Genomic DNA, 17186 nt, shown 5'->3' with positions numbered 1-17186 from the left:
GCAGTACCTGGTGAAAGGTAAAGATATATGTGTGCATGTGCACGTGGTTATGGAAGTGTGTGAACAAAATAAAATTTGAGGTTTTTATGTTTAGCGAGTAATTCTCCATGTCCTAAGAGAAAGCATTGAACATTTTAATTAGCAAAACTGTGGGAAAAATATACAGATTACATACAATCACAACAACAACTTGAAAACCAAGGGTATATTATTAGAAGCTTCATAGAGATGTGGGAAGGATCAAAGAAAATAAGAAATGTGGATATAAAAGTCATTATTTTTCCATTAAATTTAAAAGCCATGCTGGGTGCTTTGAGGGTTGAGGAAGGATGAAGATTAAGGGGGCTAGAGCTATAGTTTTCCCTAAAACGAACCAGAACTAATTCTATGATCTAAATTAGGCCATCAGGAAAGGGTAGTAAATACAGGTAAATCAAGTAGGGTGGTTCTGGGGTTTCTACTCAGTTGAGCAGCTCCGTTTGGGGGCACACCAGATATTCTTTTGATATTGGGTCACTTCTTTCAGTTGGATTTTTGCCACTAAAAAATGGAATCTGGGAATTCCCAGGTGGTCCAGTAGTTAGGACTCCTCGCTTTCACTGCCGAGGGCCCGGGTTCAATCCCTGGTCGGGCAACTAAGATCCCATAAGCCCCGCGGCGTGGCCAAAAAAAAAAATTCTGGGATCAGTCTTTAATATGACTGCTTGTCCTTAGTTTCCACTAACTGTTTGAATTCCCCACATTGCTGGATATGCATCAAATTGTCACTGACCTTCAGATACAGTTTTCGTTCTTCACTGGTGCGTGAGTTGGTGGGATAATGTAGAGTGTAATTTCCTAAATTAAATGCAAACTGCTATTTCAATTTGAAAAAGATTGTGGATCTTGTAATTACTAATTCTTTTCTACAGGTTTGCCCATTTAGCAGCAGTAAAGCTATTGGAAGGACTACAGAAATATGATATAGATGATGAGAGTGAAATTGATGAAAATGATATTAAGTTTTTCATAAGACATGGTGTTGAGGGAAGCACTGATGCCAAGGATGATATAGGTCTCAGTGAGTCGGATAAAACAGATGCCAGAGGTAAGTGTGCCAACTCTTCCATGATTTTTCCTTTAAAAAATACCACAGATTTGGGAATTATTTTAAAGACAACTACCATCTACAAAGTAAAATACTTTGATATTTTTTGGGGAACCAGAACTAGTACAGATTTTTGTACTAGGGGTTGTTGAACATATAAAGAATGTGAGACATGATCTTTGTCCCTCAAAGAGGAAAGGGGTATTTTCCTGCCATATAACCCGATTTCACTTCTCATGATATTTGTCAGAGAGCCATGGTTCATATGAATGGATGAGAAGAACTGTTTCAGTGGCACTCTTTCATAGGAGAAAGGTGAGAAGGATCTTTTTGAACGGAGGCTAACCAAAGCAAAGGCAGCTGTAGTAAAGTGAGCAGAGCTTGGGCACTGGATTCAGACATCAGAGCTTCACCTCTTTGTAGCTGAACTCTTTCTAGTTACTCTCTGAACCTCGGTTTCCTCATCTGTAAAAATGAGAATATTAACGTAATGTCATCCCACAGACTGCACTAGAGAATGGGAAGTGCCTAGAGGCTTAGTAAATGTCAATTCCCTTCCTCGTGATCTCTGGAAAGTATCTTCAGTTATTCTGGCAGGAAAAACTAGTTGTACCAAAACTGTATTCTCTGAGAAAAACTTCTAATTCATGTCTAAATTAAAAAAAAAAATTTTTTTAAGAGCTCCCAGAACATCGTCAGGCAGAACCTCACTCTCCATGTGATGGTAGAAACCTCTTTCCTGGTGAATGCAACCTAAAAGATGCTAATATTAGGGGCTCCCAACAAGCAGCCCACCTGGATCACCCCACAGTGAGGCTCAGAGTCAATGATCCCTTCAGAATTTCCTGACAGCTTTATTTTAAATAGCTTCACTGAGATATAATTCACATACCATTCAATTTACCCATTTAAGGTGTACAATTTAATGGTTTTTAGTATATTCAGATTTGTGCAACCATTATTACAATAATATTTGTAACATTTCCATCACCCCCCAAAAGAAACCTCATACCCATTAGTAGTCAATCCCCCTAACCTCTACCTTCTTCCTTCCCCTCAAACCACCCCCCAGTTAGGCAACTGCTAATCTACTGTCTGTCTCTATAGGTTTGCCTATTTGGGGCATTTCATATGAATGGGATGATACCATATATGGTCTTTTGTGACGGGCTTCTTTCACTTAGCACAATGTCTTCAAGGTTTATGCACATTGTAACGTGGATCATTACTTCATACTTTATTCCTTTTTATTGCCAAATAATATTTTTGTATGGATATACCACATTTTATTTTATTTTATCTTATTTATTTTTAAAAATTAATTAATTAATTTTTGGCTGTGTTGGGTCTTCGTTTTCTGTGCGAGGGCTTTCTCTAGTTGCGGCAAGTGGGGGCCACTCTTCATCGCGGTGCGCGGGCCTCACTGTCACAGCCTCTCTTGTTGCGGAGCACAGGCTCCAGACGCGCAGGCTCAGTAGTTGTGGCTCACGGGCCTAGTTGCTCCGCGGCATGTGGTATCTTCCCAGACCAGGACTCGAACCCGTGTCCCCTGCATTGGCAGGCAGATTCTCAACCACTGCGCCAACAGGGAAGCCCACCACATTTTATTTTATTTTTAATTTTAATTATTTATTTATTTATTTATTCCTAAATTTATTTGGCTGCACTGGGTCTTAGTTGCGGCATGCAGGATCTTTGTTGCAGCATGCGAGCTCTTAGTTGCAGCATGTGGGATCTAGTTCCCTGACCAGAGATCACACCCGGCCCCCCTGCATTGGGAATGTGGAGTCTTAGCCACTGGACCACCAGGGAAGTTCCTATACCACATTTCATATATCTGTTCATCAGTTGTTGGACATTTGAGTTGTTTCCACATTTTGGCTATTAAGAATAATGCTGCTGGGACTTCCCTGGTGGTTCAGTGGGTAAGACTCCACGCTCCCAGTGCAGGGGGCCCGGGTTTGATCCCTGTTTGGGGAACTAGATCCTGCATGCCGCAACTAAGAAGTCCGCATGTTGCAACTAAAGATCCCGCATGCCGCAACGAAGAGTGCCACAACTAAGACCTGGCACAGCCTAAATAAATTAAAAAAAAAAAAAAAAAAAAAAAAAAGAATAATGTTGCCATGAACATTTGTATACGTGCTTTTTTTTTTTAAATTAATTTATTTATGGCTGTGTTGGGTCTTCGTTTCTGTGCGAGGGCCTTCTCTAGTTGTGGCAAGTGGGGGCCACTCTTCATCGCAGTGCACGGGCCTCTCACTATCGCGGCCTCTCTTGTTGCGGAGCACAGGCTCCAGACGCGCAGGCTCAGTAATTGTGGCTCACGGGCCCAGTTGCTCTGTGGCATGTGGGATCTTCCCAGACCAGGGCTCGAACCTGTGTCCCCTGCATTGGCAGGCAGATTCTCAACCACTGCGCCACCAGGGAAGCCCTGTATATGTGCTTTTTTGAAAATGGAAATGTATTTTCATTTCTCTTGGATATACACCTAGCAGTTGGAATTGCTGCATCGTCTGGTAAAAATATGTCTAACATTTTGAGGAACTTTCAAACTGTTATGCAAAGTAGCTGCACCATTTTATATTCCCACCAACAATGCCTGAGGGTTCCAGTTTCTCCCCATCCTTGCCAATACTCGTTATTGTTTGTCTTGTTGATAACTAAAACTGTTTTAGTGAGTGTGTAGTGGTATCTCAGTGTAGATTTGATTGGTGTTTCCCTAATGAATAATGATGTTGAGTATCTTTTCATGTGCCTATTGATCATTTGTATAGCTTTTGGAGAAATGTCTATTCAAATCCTTTTCCTATTTTTCAACTGAGTTGTTTCTTTTTACTGTTGAGTTGTAAGAGTACTTGCAGATATAAGTCCCTTATATCTGCAAGTATAAGTATTTGCAGATACTTTCTCCTATTCTGTGGGTTGTCTTTTAACTTTCTTAATGATGTCCTTGCCAGTGCAAGTTTTTAATTTTGATGAAATCCATTTTATCTATTTTAAATTTATTTATTTATTTATTTATTTTTGGCTGTGTTGGGTCTTCGTTTCCGCGCGAGGGCTTTCCCCAGCTGCGGCAAGCGGGGGCCACTCTTCATCGCGATGCGCGGGCCTCTCACCATCGTGGCCTCTCTTGTTGCGGATCACGGGCTCAGCAGTTGTGGCTCATGGGCCCAGTTGCTCCGCGGCATGTGGGATCCTCCCAGACCAGGGCTCGAACCCGTGTCCCCTGCATTGGCAGGCGGACTCCCAACCACTGCGCCACCAGGGAAGCCCCCATTTTATCTATTTTAAAATTTTGTTTGTGCTTAAATTTCTTTTTTGTTGATTGTACTGAGAATTAGCAAGGACTTACTAGAACTGCAGAAGATGAACAGTTGATTTGTAGAATTTCAGTGTCTTCTGAAATTAGTTGAGTAGGAGATTTTTGTGAAGTGATCATTGTCAGTGAATCACAAAAATTTTAAAAGATGTTTCAGGAAAGACCAAGAACGAGGCTGGAACAGTTTCCTTCTGTGGTGTGTTTGACACAGATGCACTCTTACACCCTTGCCATATAGTGAGGCTCTGGCTGGTGCCCAGCTGGGGTGGTTGCAGCTAGTGAAGGTACTATATATGAAGTCATGTGCTATTTTCTTGTCCGTATTTAATTTTATTCCAGGGCAAAATCCAAAGGACTGGCCAGTCTCTTCTTGGAACACTAGGTTTTGCCAGAGTGCCTACAGGGAACTGATTGGATTTCTTGTCATCGCAGACTTCTTGGAACTGAGCCTCAATTCAGAGCATTCTTTAGTGAATTAGGTTTAGGGTCATGGCATCATAGAACCCCATTTGAGGTTTGACTCCTGGCTCAACATTCCTGTCACATGTCATCCAGCATCCAATCACCTTCAGTGACAAGGCCCCCACTATTGCCCATGTGGCCCATTTCTACCTTTTGACAGGGGTAAATGTATAAGGCACTTATCGTAGTGTCCTTCCCATCACAGGCACTCCACAAATACATGATAGCTCTTAACTGGTTTTTTTTTTTTTTAACATCTTTATTGGAGTATAATTGCTTTACAATGGTGTGTTAGTTTCTGCTTTATAAGGAAGTGAATCAGTTCTATATATACATATGTTCCCATATCTCTTCCATCTTGCGTCTCCCTCCCTCCCACCCTCTTAACTGTTTTTGTTGAAAAGTTTCGCCTTTGTTAAGATCTTTCTTCCTGGAACTAATCCCAATTAATCCTAGCTCTTACCTCCGATGATCCCACAGAACAGCTCTTTCAAAACATAGCCTTCAAATATTAAAGAATTAAATAAACCATCACAATTCTTTCCATTCTATGTAACATTAAAAAAAAAAATCCCCTCTACTTGTTTGCTATTAGTTATGGTGGATCCCAAACCTGTCTGCCCGTGAGAATTGTCTGAGGAGCTTTTACTAACTACTGATACCTGAATTTGTAGGACTGCTATGGGGCTCAAACATATACATTTTTAAAAAGTACCCCAGTTGATTCTGATGTATGTAGTTTGGAACCTGCAGCTCTAACCTATTGAGAGATAAATCAGAGTGGTGAGTGTCAGGGAGAAGAGGCTGTGATTTGCTAACCTGGTTGTAAAGCAGAGTTTCTCAGCTTCTGTGTTATTGACATTTTGGGCCAGATACTTATTTGTTGAGGGGGGCCCACCTGTGCATTTTAAGATATTTAGTAGCATCCTGAGCCTCTACATGCCAATAGTCTGTTTCCCTCCATCCCCCGAGGTTTAACAAGTAAAAGGTCTCCAGATATTGCCAAGTGTTCCTTGGAGGAGAAAATCACCCCAGGTTGAGAACTTGTACCACAAAGGATAGAAAAAATCATGGTTTTGATAGCTGGAGAATAGCTCAAGGTAGCTCTCAACACACTTCCTTCTCAATATCCTCTTGCCTAGATCTTACAAGTGACTAATCATAAAATTTGGGGGCTGGATTAGTTCTGATTTATCATAAATAAATCAAGCATATTTCAGTTTTTCTAATTTTCCGACATAAATAGATTGTGCCTGGTCCTGTAATATACAACTAGTCCTAAAACACTGCTAGCCAGCCTCCCTCCCCTCCCCTCCCCTCCCCTCCCCTCCCCTCCCCTCCCCTGGTATTAACAGTCATAACATGATACATCCTCCGACAGCAGGGACAGAATCCTCCATTTAGATGTCTCACTGCTTGTTCACCCTAATTCTCTGCTACTGATACGTATCCTTCTATGTAGACACCACCCTCCCTCCATCTCCTTCCCCGAACCACACAGACACTGACCGTGCAGACACTGGCTTTAGAGGAAGAGTATGCTCCAGGACCAGCATCCTGTGAGCACATGAGCTGTTACCTGTCTAAACTAGCTTCCTGTTCAACTCTGTCTTGCAGTGAGAGCTTATAAGAAAATTGTAGAATTGAGACACCTCCTGGAAATTGCTGAGAGCAACTATAAACACTTGGGAGGCATAACAGAAGAAGATGTAAAGCAGAAGAAAGAACAGCTTGAGTCTGAAAAGTAATGTCCTCAAAACTTTGATGGTTTGTTTTTACTTACCTTTCTAAATGCCACGTGAGGGTTTGTTGATCAACAACTTATTTTTTCATCCCCACCAAAGGGTGTGAGTTTCCAACCTGTTTTCCTCCTAAGCCCCCAGATGGAGAAGGTGTTAAGATTTTTTAAAAATTGTGGTAAGGGACTTTCCTGGTGGCACAGTGGTTAAGAATCCACCTGCTAGTGCAGGGGACACGGGTTCGAGCCCTGGGACGGGAAGATCCCACATGCCGCGGAGCAACTAAGCCTGTGCGCCACAACTGCTGAAGCCCGCGCGCCTAGAGCCCGTGCTCTGCAACAAGGGAAGCCACCGCAGTGAGAAGCCTGTGCACTGCAACAAGAGTAGCCCCCGCTCGCCGCAACTAGAGAAAGCCCGCGCACAGCAACAGACCCAACACAGGTCTTAGTTGTGGTGCAAAAAAATTGTGCACCAATTTTTTGAAAAAATTAAAAAAATTTTTTTAAAAATTAAAAAAAATTGTGGTAAAATATACATAGCATAAAATATATCTTAACCACTTTTAAGGCAGAATTCAGTAGTGTTAAGTACATTCCACATTTTTGTACAGCCATCCTCCAGAACTTTTTGTCTCACAAAACTAAAACGCTAAGAAGGGTTCCTGTTTTTTGTTTTCGTTTTTTTGAGACCACAGCTACTTTGAGCTTTTCAACCAACACAGTCTCTAGCCATCCCTATCGAATTGGACTGCTTGCTCACAAGTCACCAACCTAGTCCTATGTTCACGGACAGTGGCACCCCTCAGAACGCTTGCATATTCCCTCACCTTTCACTTCCTGCACCTGAAATTGGCTCTCGGTACATATGGTACCTCTCTAGTTAATTAATGGCTGCTGGGATAGAGGATGCCAAGTGTTTATTTCCTCCCACTGCCTCTTTGCTTGTCTCTCTGCTTTGCACAGTGGCCAGGGAACACAGGGAGACAGGAGGGGAGACTTCCAGTTTAGTCAGAACATGGGTCTGTAAAGAGCAGTGCACGTGGATTCCCCGCTTCCCTTGCCCTCTCCTTTGGTTGGGCCTCTTTCCCTCATACTCTTAGAACCTTCTGTTTCTCTTGCATTCACCCTCTGCTGAATTTAATCTCAGTAAGAGGTCTGGTATTCAGAGTAACATCTAAATCTTTGATAAGATGGGTACTTGGGAGTTTGAACAGAAGACAAAATCTTAAGCCAAAATACTCTGTCTCTTAATGGGATTTTAGGCACTAGGAAGTTGTGGTAGACCAAAAAGAAATTTTCTTTTTTTTAATCAGGGGCCTTCTTGGTATCTCATAAATCACATCACATAAGTAGCTGTCCACTGCCTCTCTCTCTACACATATATGTATGTAGGTATGTATATTTTGGCTGCATCGCACAGCATGCGGGATCTTAGTTCCTTGACCAGGGATTGAACCCGTGCCCCCTGCAATGGAAGCGTGGAGTCCTAACCACTGGACCGCCGGGGAATTCCTGACTGCCTCTGTATTGATTAAAGTGTTTGAGATGTGGAATATTTTTAGTATTGGCCTCTGCCTAAGAACCTAGCCGAAAGTTCTTAGCTCCCTTGTAGTCTAGAAAAGTACTTCACAGTAGAGCAATTATTTCCTAGATAATGAGCTTTAATTTTGTTCCCTTTACTTCTCTTCCAAGGCTTATTACTGTACTACTGCTAGGGGTGCTTGCAGTACTTCTGAGCACTACTGTATGGTAGGCGCTGTATAAGCCTCTTGTGTGTATTGTTTCCTGCAGTCTTCACAGCTCCATTAGCTATTATCTCACTACGCGGATTAGGAAACCAAGACTGAACTTACAAGTTAAGTAACTCGCATGAAGTCACGAAGGGAGGATTAAGGGTGGGGGGTGGAGCCAGGATTTGTGTCTGAGTCTGTATGACTCCAAACCTATTATCCAAGGTCATTACAATTTTAATAATAGTCTTTAATGGAACTTTTAATTCTAATGTTCACATTTCACTGTGAAATGGTTATTATATTGATGTAAGTCATTTGAGCAGGATTTTTTTTTTTTATAAAGATTGCTTTAGCCTTTGTGCCAGATTGTAGTTTCTTATTAGCTGAGACTTCAGTGTTTCCTCTGAGTAAGCTTTACTTCTTCTCTAGTATGTGTTTCTCACTTTGTGTTGAGTACATCTTAAGACATTTATTCTTTGGGTACAAACTCCTGATCTTATATCTAATTGTAAAGGAAACCTGGATAAGTATTAGTTTGAGGGATGTCCTTTTGCCTTTGTTGTTATTGATTGGTTAGATGAAACTCAGAATACAGCAAAACGTGGTTGTGTTATTCTGTCCTGGGGCTGATTTTCTTTTCTCATTTGCTGAATTCTAGGTTTCCACAGTTAATGTTCTTCTTTCCTATCTCCAACCTCAACCCCACTCACTTCCATACCAGAGCTACTACTGTATACTCTTAGATTGCCCTCCTTCAGACCTGACATCCAACTCAACATGCCTTGGGAGTTCTGGTGCCCTCACCATCCAGCAATAAGGCAGAAAGAAACCCTGGTTCCAGTCCTAGCATCGCTTGTCTGGATATATTTTAACATCTTCCTGAAATGTCTCCCAACTCCTGTCCCTGCTCCCTCATCCCCTGCAGTCTGTTCATCATGTTAAAACCTAAGTCAGATAAATCTCACATATTGTTGACTGAAAGAAGCCAGGCACACAAATGAATATAATGTACAATTTCATTTACAAGCAGAGACAAAACTAATCTAACACGATAGGTATTCAGAAGTGTGGTTGCCTCTGCGAAGTGAGGGTTGCCTGGGAAGGGCATGAGGGAACTTTCTGAGATGATGGAAGTATTTTGTATCTTAGTAGTCATGGTGGATGCATTAGTGGAAACTCATTGAATTGTTTACTTGATATTTGTGTAATTCACTCAAAGTATATTTTACATCATTAAAAAAAAAACAAAGCTAAACAAAGCAAAAGACATTTAAGTAAGATCATGTCGTTTCTCTGTTGAGATCCTCTAATGGCTTCCCGTTTCACTCAGAGTAAAAGCCTGGTCCTTGTTGCCACTTACCAGGCCCTACTTGTTCTGGCTCCCTTTTACCTCTCTGACTCTACTCCAGCCACATTGGCTTCTTTCTTCAAGTTCACCAGGTGTTCTTCTGCCTTAAGGCCTTTGCACTTGCTATTCTCTCTGTCTGGGATGCTCGTCCCCCAGATGTCTACTTGATTATCTCTTATTTCCTTTGGGACCTTGCTCACAAGCCCCCTTCCCAGTAAGGCCTTCCCTGGTCATTGTGTATGAGGTATTAACCCCCTCCTCAACAACATTTCTATTACTTTCTTGCTTTATTTTTTTCTCCCTTAGCATTTATCACCTTCCAACATACTTATATTTACTTACTTATATTTAAATACATATATTTACTTATTTTCTTTACTGTCTTCCACCACTGCTGCCAAGGTAGGCCCCACAAGGGCAGATTTGGCCTGTTTTGTTCACTACTTTTATATCCAGTATGTAGATCAGTGCTGGCTCATAGTATACCCTCAATATATATTTGTTGAAAAAATGCTTTCTTTGTTTTATTTGCCTTAAATATAATGTATATAATGTATGGATACTTTTCACTATTACCAAAAATAATTGCTAGTTGATATTGGAGATTGATTGAAACCAAATTTTTTTGACAGGACTATCAAAGAGCTGCAGGGCCACCTGGAGTATGAACGACTACGCAGAGAAAAATTAGAATGTCAGCTGGATGAGTATCGAGCAGAGGTGGATCAACTCAGGGAGATGCTGGAGAAAACTCAGGTTCCCAACTTTGCGGCTGTGGTTGGTATCCTTCTTAACACATTTATCTTTCTCAAGAAGTAGTATACAAGAGTAGCTAAGAGTACCAGCTTTGGAGGGGGCTATTTGGGTTTGAATCCTGGCTGCAGCCCTTTTTGGTTTGGACAAGTCATTTAACCTCTCTTTGCCTTATTTGTAAATTGGAGTTAATAACTTATATTTTCTAGAGTGCTGTAAGGAGTAAAGGAATATACATATACACATACATATATATATACACACACACACACATTACTCTATAAAACTATATATACATACACATACATATGTGTCTATCTATCTACCTATCTATCAGTTGGAATAGCAACCTGGTTCATGTGTGTGCAGTAAGTTTTATTCTTATTACTGTATCATGTAAGGAAAAAAATTTTATAAGCAGAGTAATCAATAAGAATTCTGAGACAGCTATGGAGTATGTATGTTTTAATTCTAAATATCCCAAATAAACTGCTCTAAAAAGAAACTGACATGAGAAACAGATAACAAAGAACAAATGAAGAAAAGCAGGTGGAGTATAGAAAATAGAGTGAAAGTGACAGCAAGAAACCCCCAGTGGTGCTTGTATTTCAGGCCATCTAGTCTCAGTAGAGCAGGCAGAAAGCTCACCAGGGAAACTTTGACCCTCACTCTCCTCTGCTCTGAAGATGTGGCCTTTGTGGACAGTTCATGTGACATAGTGTAGGGATTCAGGTACGTTTCATATTTTCCTTCCATAGGGAATTTTTTTCTTCAGTCCTCGTGGGTAAGTTAATTTTGTTCCAGATCTACATCACCTCAAATATGATATAAAAACTTCCTGGCTTCTTTTTATTTTGTACAAACTGATCATTAGTCTCTTTAATAACCACTTAAAAAATATTAATATATGTGCTTGTTGTAAAATGTTAAAAACAGGGCAGATGCTCCTCCCCATACCAAGTTCCACTCTCCAGAGGAAGCCGCTGTTAATGGTTTGGTCTCATATTAGACAACATTCTGTTCATCTGCAAACGTGTGTATTTCTGTATACAAATTCACTTTCTCTGGGTTTTGGTATCTCACCAGTGCTTAATTTTCCAAGGGATAGAAATAATCATCATAATTAATCCATTATCTTCATTTTTGCAGTGACCATCTTATACCACGTTTAGCCTCTGGGGACACTTTAGTCTGGAGAGGCTGGCTGGGGCAGTCATGTGGTGTTGGCTAGCAGACACACACCTTTTATAAACTACCACTGACACTCCAGGTCCGCTCCCTCTCCACCTGTGGCAGGAACTCTGCCAGTTCCAGTCTCCTCAGAGGCAAGAACATACATTGTTCTTCGCTAGCTAGCTGCCTAGATCTTTTCGAGATCACCCAAGCTGCACACCTTTTGAGTCAATCCAGACTGATGGTCTACATAGAAAATTTTTGGTTTTTAGCTATTTAAAATTATTCTTTTCTTGCCCAGAAATGTCTGTTCCCAGGGTGGTTTGATGTCACACACTAATAGAGCACATCCTTCCTAAGACCTTGCTCTCTACCAACAATGTGTAGCTTTCAGGAGCGCTGACTCGAGGTCCCTGTACTCTGGGTCCATCGTTTTTTGCGGTCCTGCTGTAGGTTACACGAGTTTTTGTAAATGAGCAAATGTCACTGACCTCTCATGGCAGCTGCTTATTTTCTGTTCTGCAAAAGCTTCTGGGTCTCAATTTCCTCATCTTTAAAACGAGGATAACACCTACCTCATGGGATGGTATTGATGTTAGATGAAATACTGTGTAGAACTCCTGAGGTATTTTCTGTCTACTAGTATTCATGGTATTATATTCTACCTTCCTCATATCCTTTTCTCTTTTTTCCTTTCTTTCAATTTTCTACATTTGAGTTGTATAAACAGTCAGTGGATAAATAAATGTGTATAGCCCTTTGCATCTGAAAGTAGGAGGAATTAGTTTATTGTGGAGTCTAAATATGTAAAGTATAAATAAAATGAACTTTTGATTCAGTGCTCATTTATATAGAGGCTTCAAGAAGCTCTGACTAAATCTCTCCTGCCACCTTCTGGTAAGGACCTATGATTGCATATGACTTTTTCCCCTGTGAAAGAATCTGCAAGAGTATAATTTTTAGCCAGAAAAAAAATTCCTAGGATAGTTTGAGATAATGCACTTAAATAGGTTTTTTATAATAACAACTGGTTTTGATAATAATAATAAATTTTTATAGTGTTTTCTCACATATTGTCTCAGCCTGCATTAACCCACCTCACCAGCCTTATTGTTTTCTATTCTCCTACACGTGGCCTACCTTTTCTGAACTTGCCCCACACTTTCCCACCCCCAAGCCTTTGCTCATTTTGTCCATATACCTTGAAACCTTTCTGTTAACTCTGCCTCTCAAAATCCTCTTTAGGAACCATCTTGTTCGTCAACCTTGTCCTAACCCCCCTGACCACAAATGATCTTTCCTCCTTTCAGCAAGCACTTTGTACTGCTCTGAGGGCACCTCATCATTTGTATTATAGTTTAATTGGCTACTTTACACACAGCACTGAAAATTTAAGTTCTGTGAGATCATCTAACTTGCCTTGATTAATAGCATCATCATCATCAACAGTTACTGAGTACTTGCTATGTGTTGCGCTCAGTGCCAGGAACTTTATATCTGGCACATGTTATTATCTTCATTTTACAAATGAGAAACCAAATATCAGAGAAAATAGGGAATTCGCGTAAAGTCACAGAGCTTGTTAGATGGGCAGCCATGATTTGAACCTAACTGCCTAACCCCCTTTTAATGACACTTGTTACTGCCAGTATAGCCCCCTTGCCCTTCCAGCTCACTCACTGTGCTTATGAGAAAATTTAGTTTGAAAAATTGGTCTTTAAAATTTTTGATGTTAGCTCTTCAAATAAGTGAATTTATTTATGAAAATTTAAATATAAAATTTATAGTAATTTGATAAAATGTTACTTATACTGGAATTATACACAGTAATTCAAACATTTATTTCAAGATATGTCTTAAATCCAAAGTTGAGGTGATGAAGCTTCCAAAAGATAACACAGTGGGATATCTTTGTGACCTTGGGGTAGAAAAAAAATTGATAGATTCGACTTTATTAAAATAAGACTTACTTTATCAAGGACAACATTAATAGATTGAAAAGGCAAGCCAAAGAGTACGAAAATATATCTCCTTCCTTCTTATTTTCCTTCCTTGTATCCAAAAGCACAAAGAACTTACACAAACCAGTATGAAAAAGACAGACAACCCAGTAAAAAACCAGGCAAGACATGATCAGGCGCTTCACAAAAGAAGATATCCAAGTGGCCAATAAACATCAAAATGTACTCAGAAGTGTTACCAGAATTATTAGTTATCACAAATATAAATTAACACCCAATAAGATGCCAATATACCACCAAAATGGCTAAAATTAAAACAATACAAAACAGACATTACCAAGTATTGATGGGGATGTGGAGCAAGTGGAACTCTTATACACCACTGGTGGAGTGTAAATTGATTTTAATCACTTTGGACAATTGTTTGGCCATATTGAGTAAAGCTGAACATATACATATCTTTGACTCAGTTCCCAGTGCAGTGAGTACATGTCTCTTGATGTACACAGATGGGCACCAAAAGACATGAAAAAGAATATTCATATTAGCATTATTATAAATATCCCCCAAACTAGATAAAAAATTCCATCAACAGTAAGAATAAATACATTTTGGTATAATCATACAATGGAATATTATAAAGCAATGGAAATGTATGAATTACTGCTCTGCACATCACTGTGGGTCAATTTCACAAACATAATGCTGAGCAAAAGAAAACTACAGTATGATGCCATGCAGTCCCAAAATTTGTAAAAGAAATCAAGTTAATAGTGCCTGGGAGGAGGCAAATGGATGCTTCTGGGATACAGGTAATGTTCAGTTTCTTGATTTCAGTTGTGGTCACATTGGGTGTTTTCACTTTGTAAAAATTCATCACACTGTACACTTTTTGGGGTGCTTTTTGATATGTGTATTGTACTTAAATAAAAATGTTTACTTAAAAAACCTAAACTAGATGGGAACTATAATAGCTTTGGTAGAGATGTCTGTCCACAGATTGATGCAGCACTGAACTCCTCATAGCTTCCATCTCCAAAACCAGTATCATTCGAGAAGTCGTTGGTCTAAAGCTTTGGGCCATGCTTGCTAATCAAGAACGGCCAACCTGGAACTGGTAATATTCTATGAATACTTATGTGTTTAACTTACCCTTGTTTTCTACCTACAAGGATGTGGAACCGGGTTGGGCTTTGATATGGTCTCTACTGGGCTTCTCCCTGTCCTCTGACATCCTAGCCTGTGAGCCTGTAAGGGCCCTTGGAGCAATCTGAGGGCTTAAGTGAGTTTATCCAAGCTGAGCTGTTAGTCTAAGGAAGTTCTAGAAGTTTGTGATTTCTCTCTCTTTCTTTATTGGTTATACTGTTTTGACACTCTGATAAGAGACTGTTCTGGTAATCAAAGTGGGATTTATCTCCTTTTAGTTGTGTATGCTTCCCAAAATTTATCAGATTGCATGAAGTTGTTTTTTTTTTTTTTAATTTATTTTTATATTTATTTTTGGCTGTGTTGGGTCTTCGTTTCTGTGCGAGGGCTTTCTCTAGTTGCGGCAAGCGGGGGCCACTCTTCATCGCAGTGCACAGGCCTCTCACTATCGCGGCCTCTCTTGTTGCGGAGCACAGGATCCAGACGCGCAGGCTCAGTAGTTGTGGCTCACGGGCCCAGTTGCTCCGCGGCATGTGGGATCTTCCCAGACCAGGGCTCGAACCCGTGTCCCCTGCATTGGCAGGCAGATTCTCAAACACTGCGCCACCAGGGAAGTCCTGAAGTTGTTTTAAAAACAAGAATTCCATATACCCAGGCAATAATTTGTAGACACATAACCTGTCAACAGTTTCACACAGTATTATTAATCTCTTCAACAAACCTGTAAATTCTTTCAGATGGAAACTGGTTAATATTTAAAATATATATATTTTTACACAGGGGTGGTTGTTTAATTTACACTTAGAATTGCTTTAGGTGCCTAAGCACCATGATTCATGCGTTTAATACCTCAGTATTGCAGTTCTCTTTTCCTGAGTTTGGGAGAAAACACATATTAGGGAGAAATATGTTTCTGGCTATAATTTATGATGAGGGAATGAGTAATCTTGGTGAAGAATGTTCCCCAAATGCAGAAACTTCTGGAATTTGAAAGTTTGGAACTTTCAACGAACACTTACTGGAGGCCTGTTGAGTGCCAAGCACATATTTTCTTTTGAACTAGTTTACAGTAAGGCTTGCTTGGTTTGATAGAACAACTTACATATTTGATGTTAGTAGATGCTTTGGTATTTGACCACTATTTCTAGAGTATTTGGGATTGTTTAAACCTCCTTTAGGAGTTAGCATATATGAAAAGTAAAGGAAAATAAATATTAACTGTTTCTGAAAGTCTGGTAACCCTATTAAGCACTAGAAAATTGGCTACCTCTGACAAGTAGCTTCCTTTCTTTTCCTACATTTTCTATATTCTTTCTCTAATTCTGTCTAGTTGGATGAGGTTAAAACTCCTGCTCTACCTCAGTGTTTTTCTTTCATAGACATTTTTGCATTCATCCCCTAATGATCTTGAGGACCCCTTGAAAGCTGGGGAGTGAACTGAGCACCTCTTTTATATCTGCTATTCCACCACAGACTCCTGAGTGGGAACCAGATCTCATTCCTTTTTGTATACCTGTAGCACAGTATACACAGTATACAGTGCAGTTTTAGGAACTGAACGAGCAAATTTTTTGCTGGAAGACAGGATGGAGGAATGGTTACAGCATGAACTTTAGTGTTGGACAAAATCTGGATTTGAATCCTGCCATTTACTTAGCTTTGTGACCTTGGGAAAAGTTGATTAACCTCTTTGACTTCTGTCCTTGTATCTATAAAATGTTGGTAATACAGCCTACTTCACCTTGTTATATATGTAAAGTATGAAATACAGTGGTACCATATGCTAAGCCCCAGTAAAAGGTTTGTTGTTACTGGTCTTCAGACTGGTTGGCAAGCTTTTTCAAGAGAAGGGACCATCATATTGCCCTATGCCCACCAGTGCCTGGCCACTATAAGGGAGGGCCAGCAGATTCCCCATCTATTCCCCTCTCAAGGGGGAGAGAACGGATGTGTGGTTCTGTTTTCCTGGGTGGTGGTGGAATAACAGCTTCTATGTTTGCTTAGAACATAGAAGTAGTTTGCTTCTATGTCACACACTACTATGAGTTAAGCTGACTGACCTCATTAGCAAAGGTGTAGGTGGGAACACCTTGGGGAATCCTACCTCTAGCCAGGGACTCTCCTGATGGACACGTGCCTTGTGATGTTCCTGAAACTCCTGCATTCAGATCTGTCCTGCCCAACTGGGCGCAGAGCACTTTTCTGACTAGAAGAATTATTCAAAGATGACTGACATCTAGTGAGTATCCACTGTGTTTCTAGTCCTCTCTTACTCCTTCCCAGAGTATTTATTAAGAATCTTCTGTGCTAGGTACTGAGAGTACCACAATGGGTGAGAAATATTCAGAAACAGCATGTGGCAGGGCAAAGTGGAAGAGACAAGAGCAGCTGAGGGATGTTTTGTGAACAGAGAAGGAAATACAGGACCAAGGAAATGTGATTCCTAACAGAACGGGGCTTGCA

At 40.4% G+C, this 17186-nt stretch overlaps 1 protein-coding gene across 2 annotated transcripts in view; it reads left to right on the top strand.

Annotated features, from left to right (window-relative positions):
• Positions 1 to 17186, top strand: part of ANKRD42 (ankyrin repeat domain 42) — a 75567-nt gene that overhangs the window by 37163 nt on the left and 21218 nt on the right. For both annotated transcript variants that reach the window (XM_059930687.1, XM_059930688.1), the window contains 3 exons: positions 912 to 1087; positions 6489 to 6615; positions 10323 to 10467. In XM_059930687.1, coding sequence (XP_059786670.1) covers positions 912 to 1087; positions 6489 to 6615; positions 10323 to 10467 — 448 coding nt within the window. The remainder of the gene's footprint in view (positions 1 to 911; positions 1088 to 6488; positions 6616 to 10322; positions 10468 to 17186) is intronic.

Source organism: Balaenoptera ricei, chromosome 8 (genome assembly GCF_028023285.1).
Source record: "Balaenoptera ricei isolate mBalRic1 chromosome 8, mBalRic1.hap2, whole genome shotgun sequence".
NCBI lineage: Eukaryota > Metazoa > Chordata > Mammalia > Artiodactyla > Balaenopteridae > Balaenoptera > Balaenoptera ricei.
This window is presented reverse-complemented; position numbering and strand designations above follow the sequence as displayed.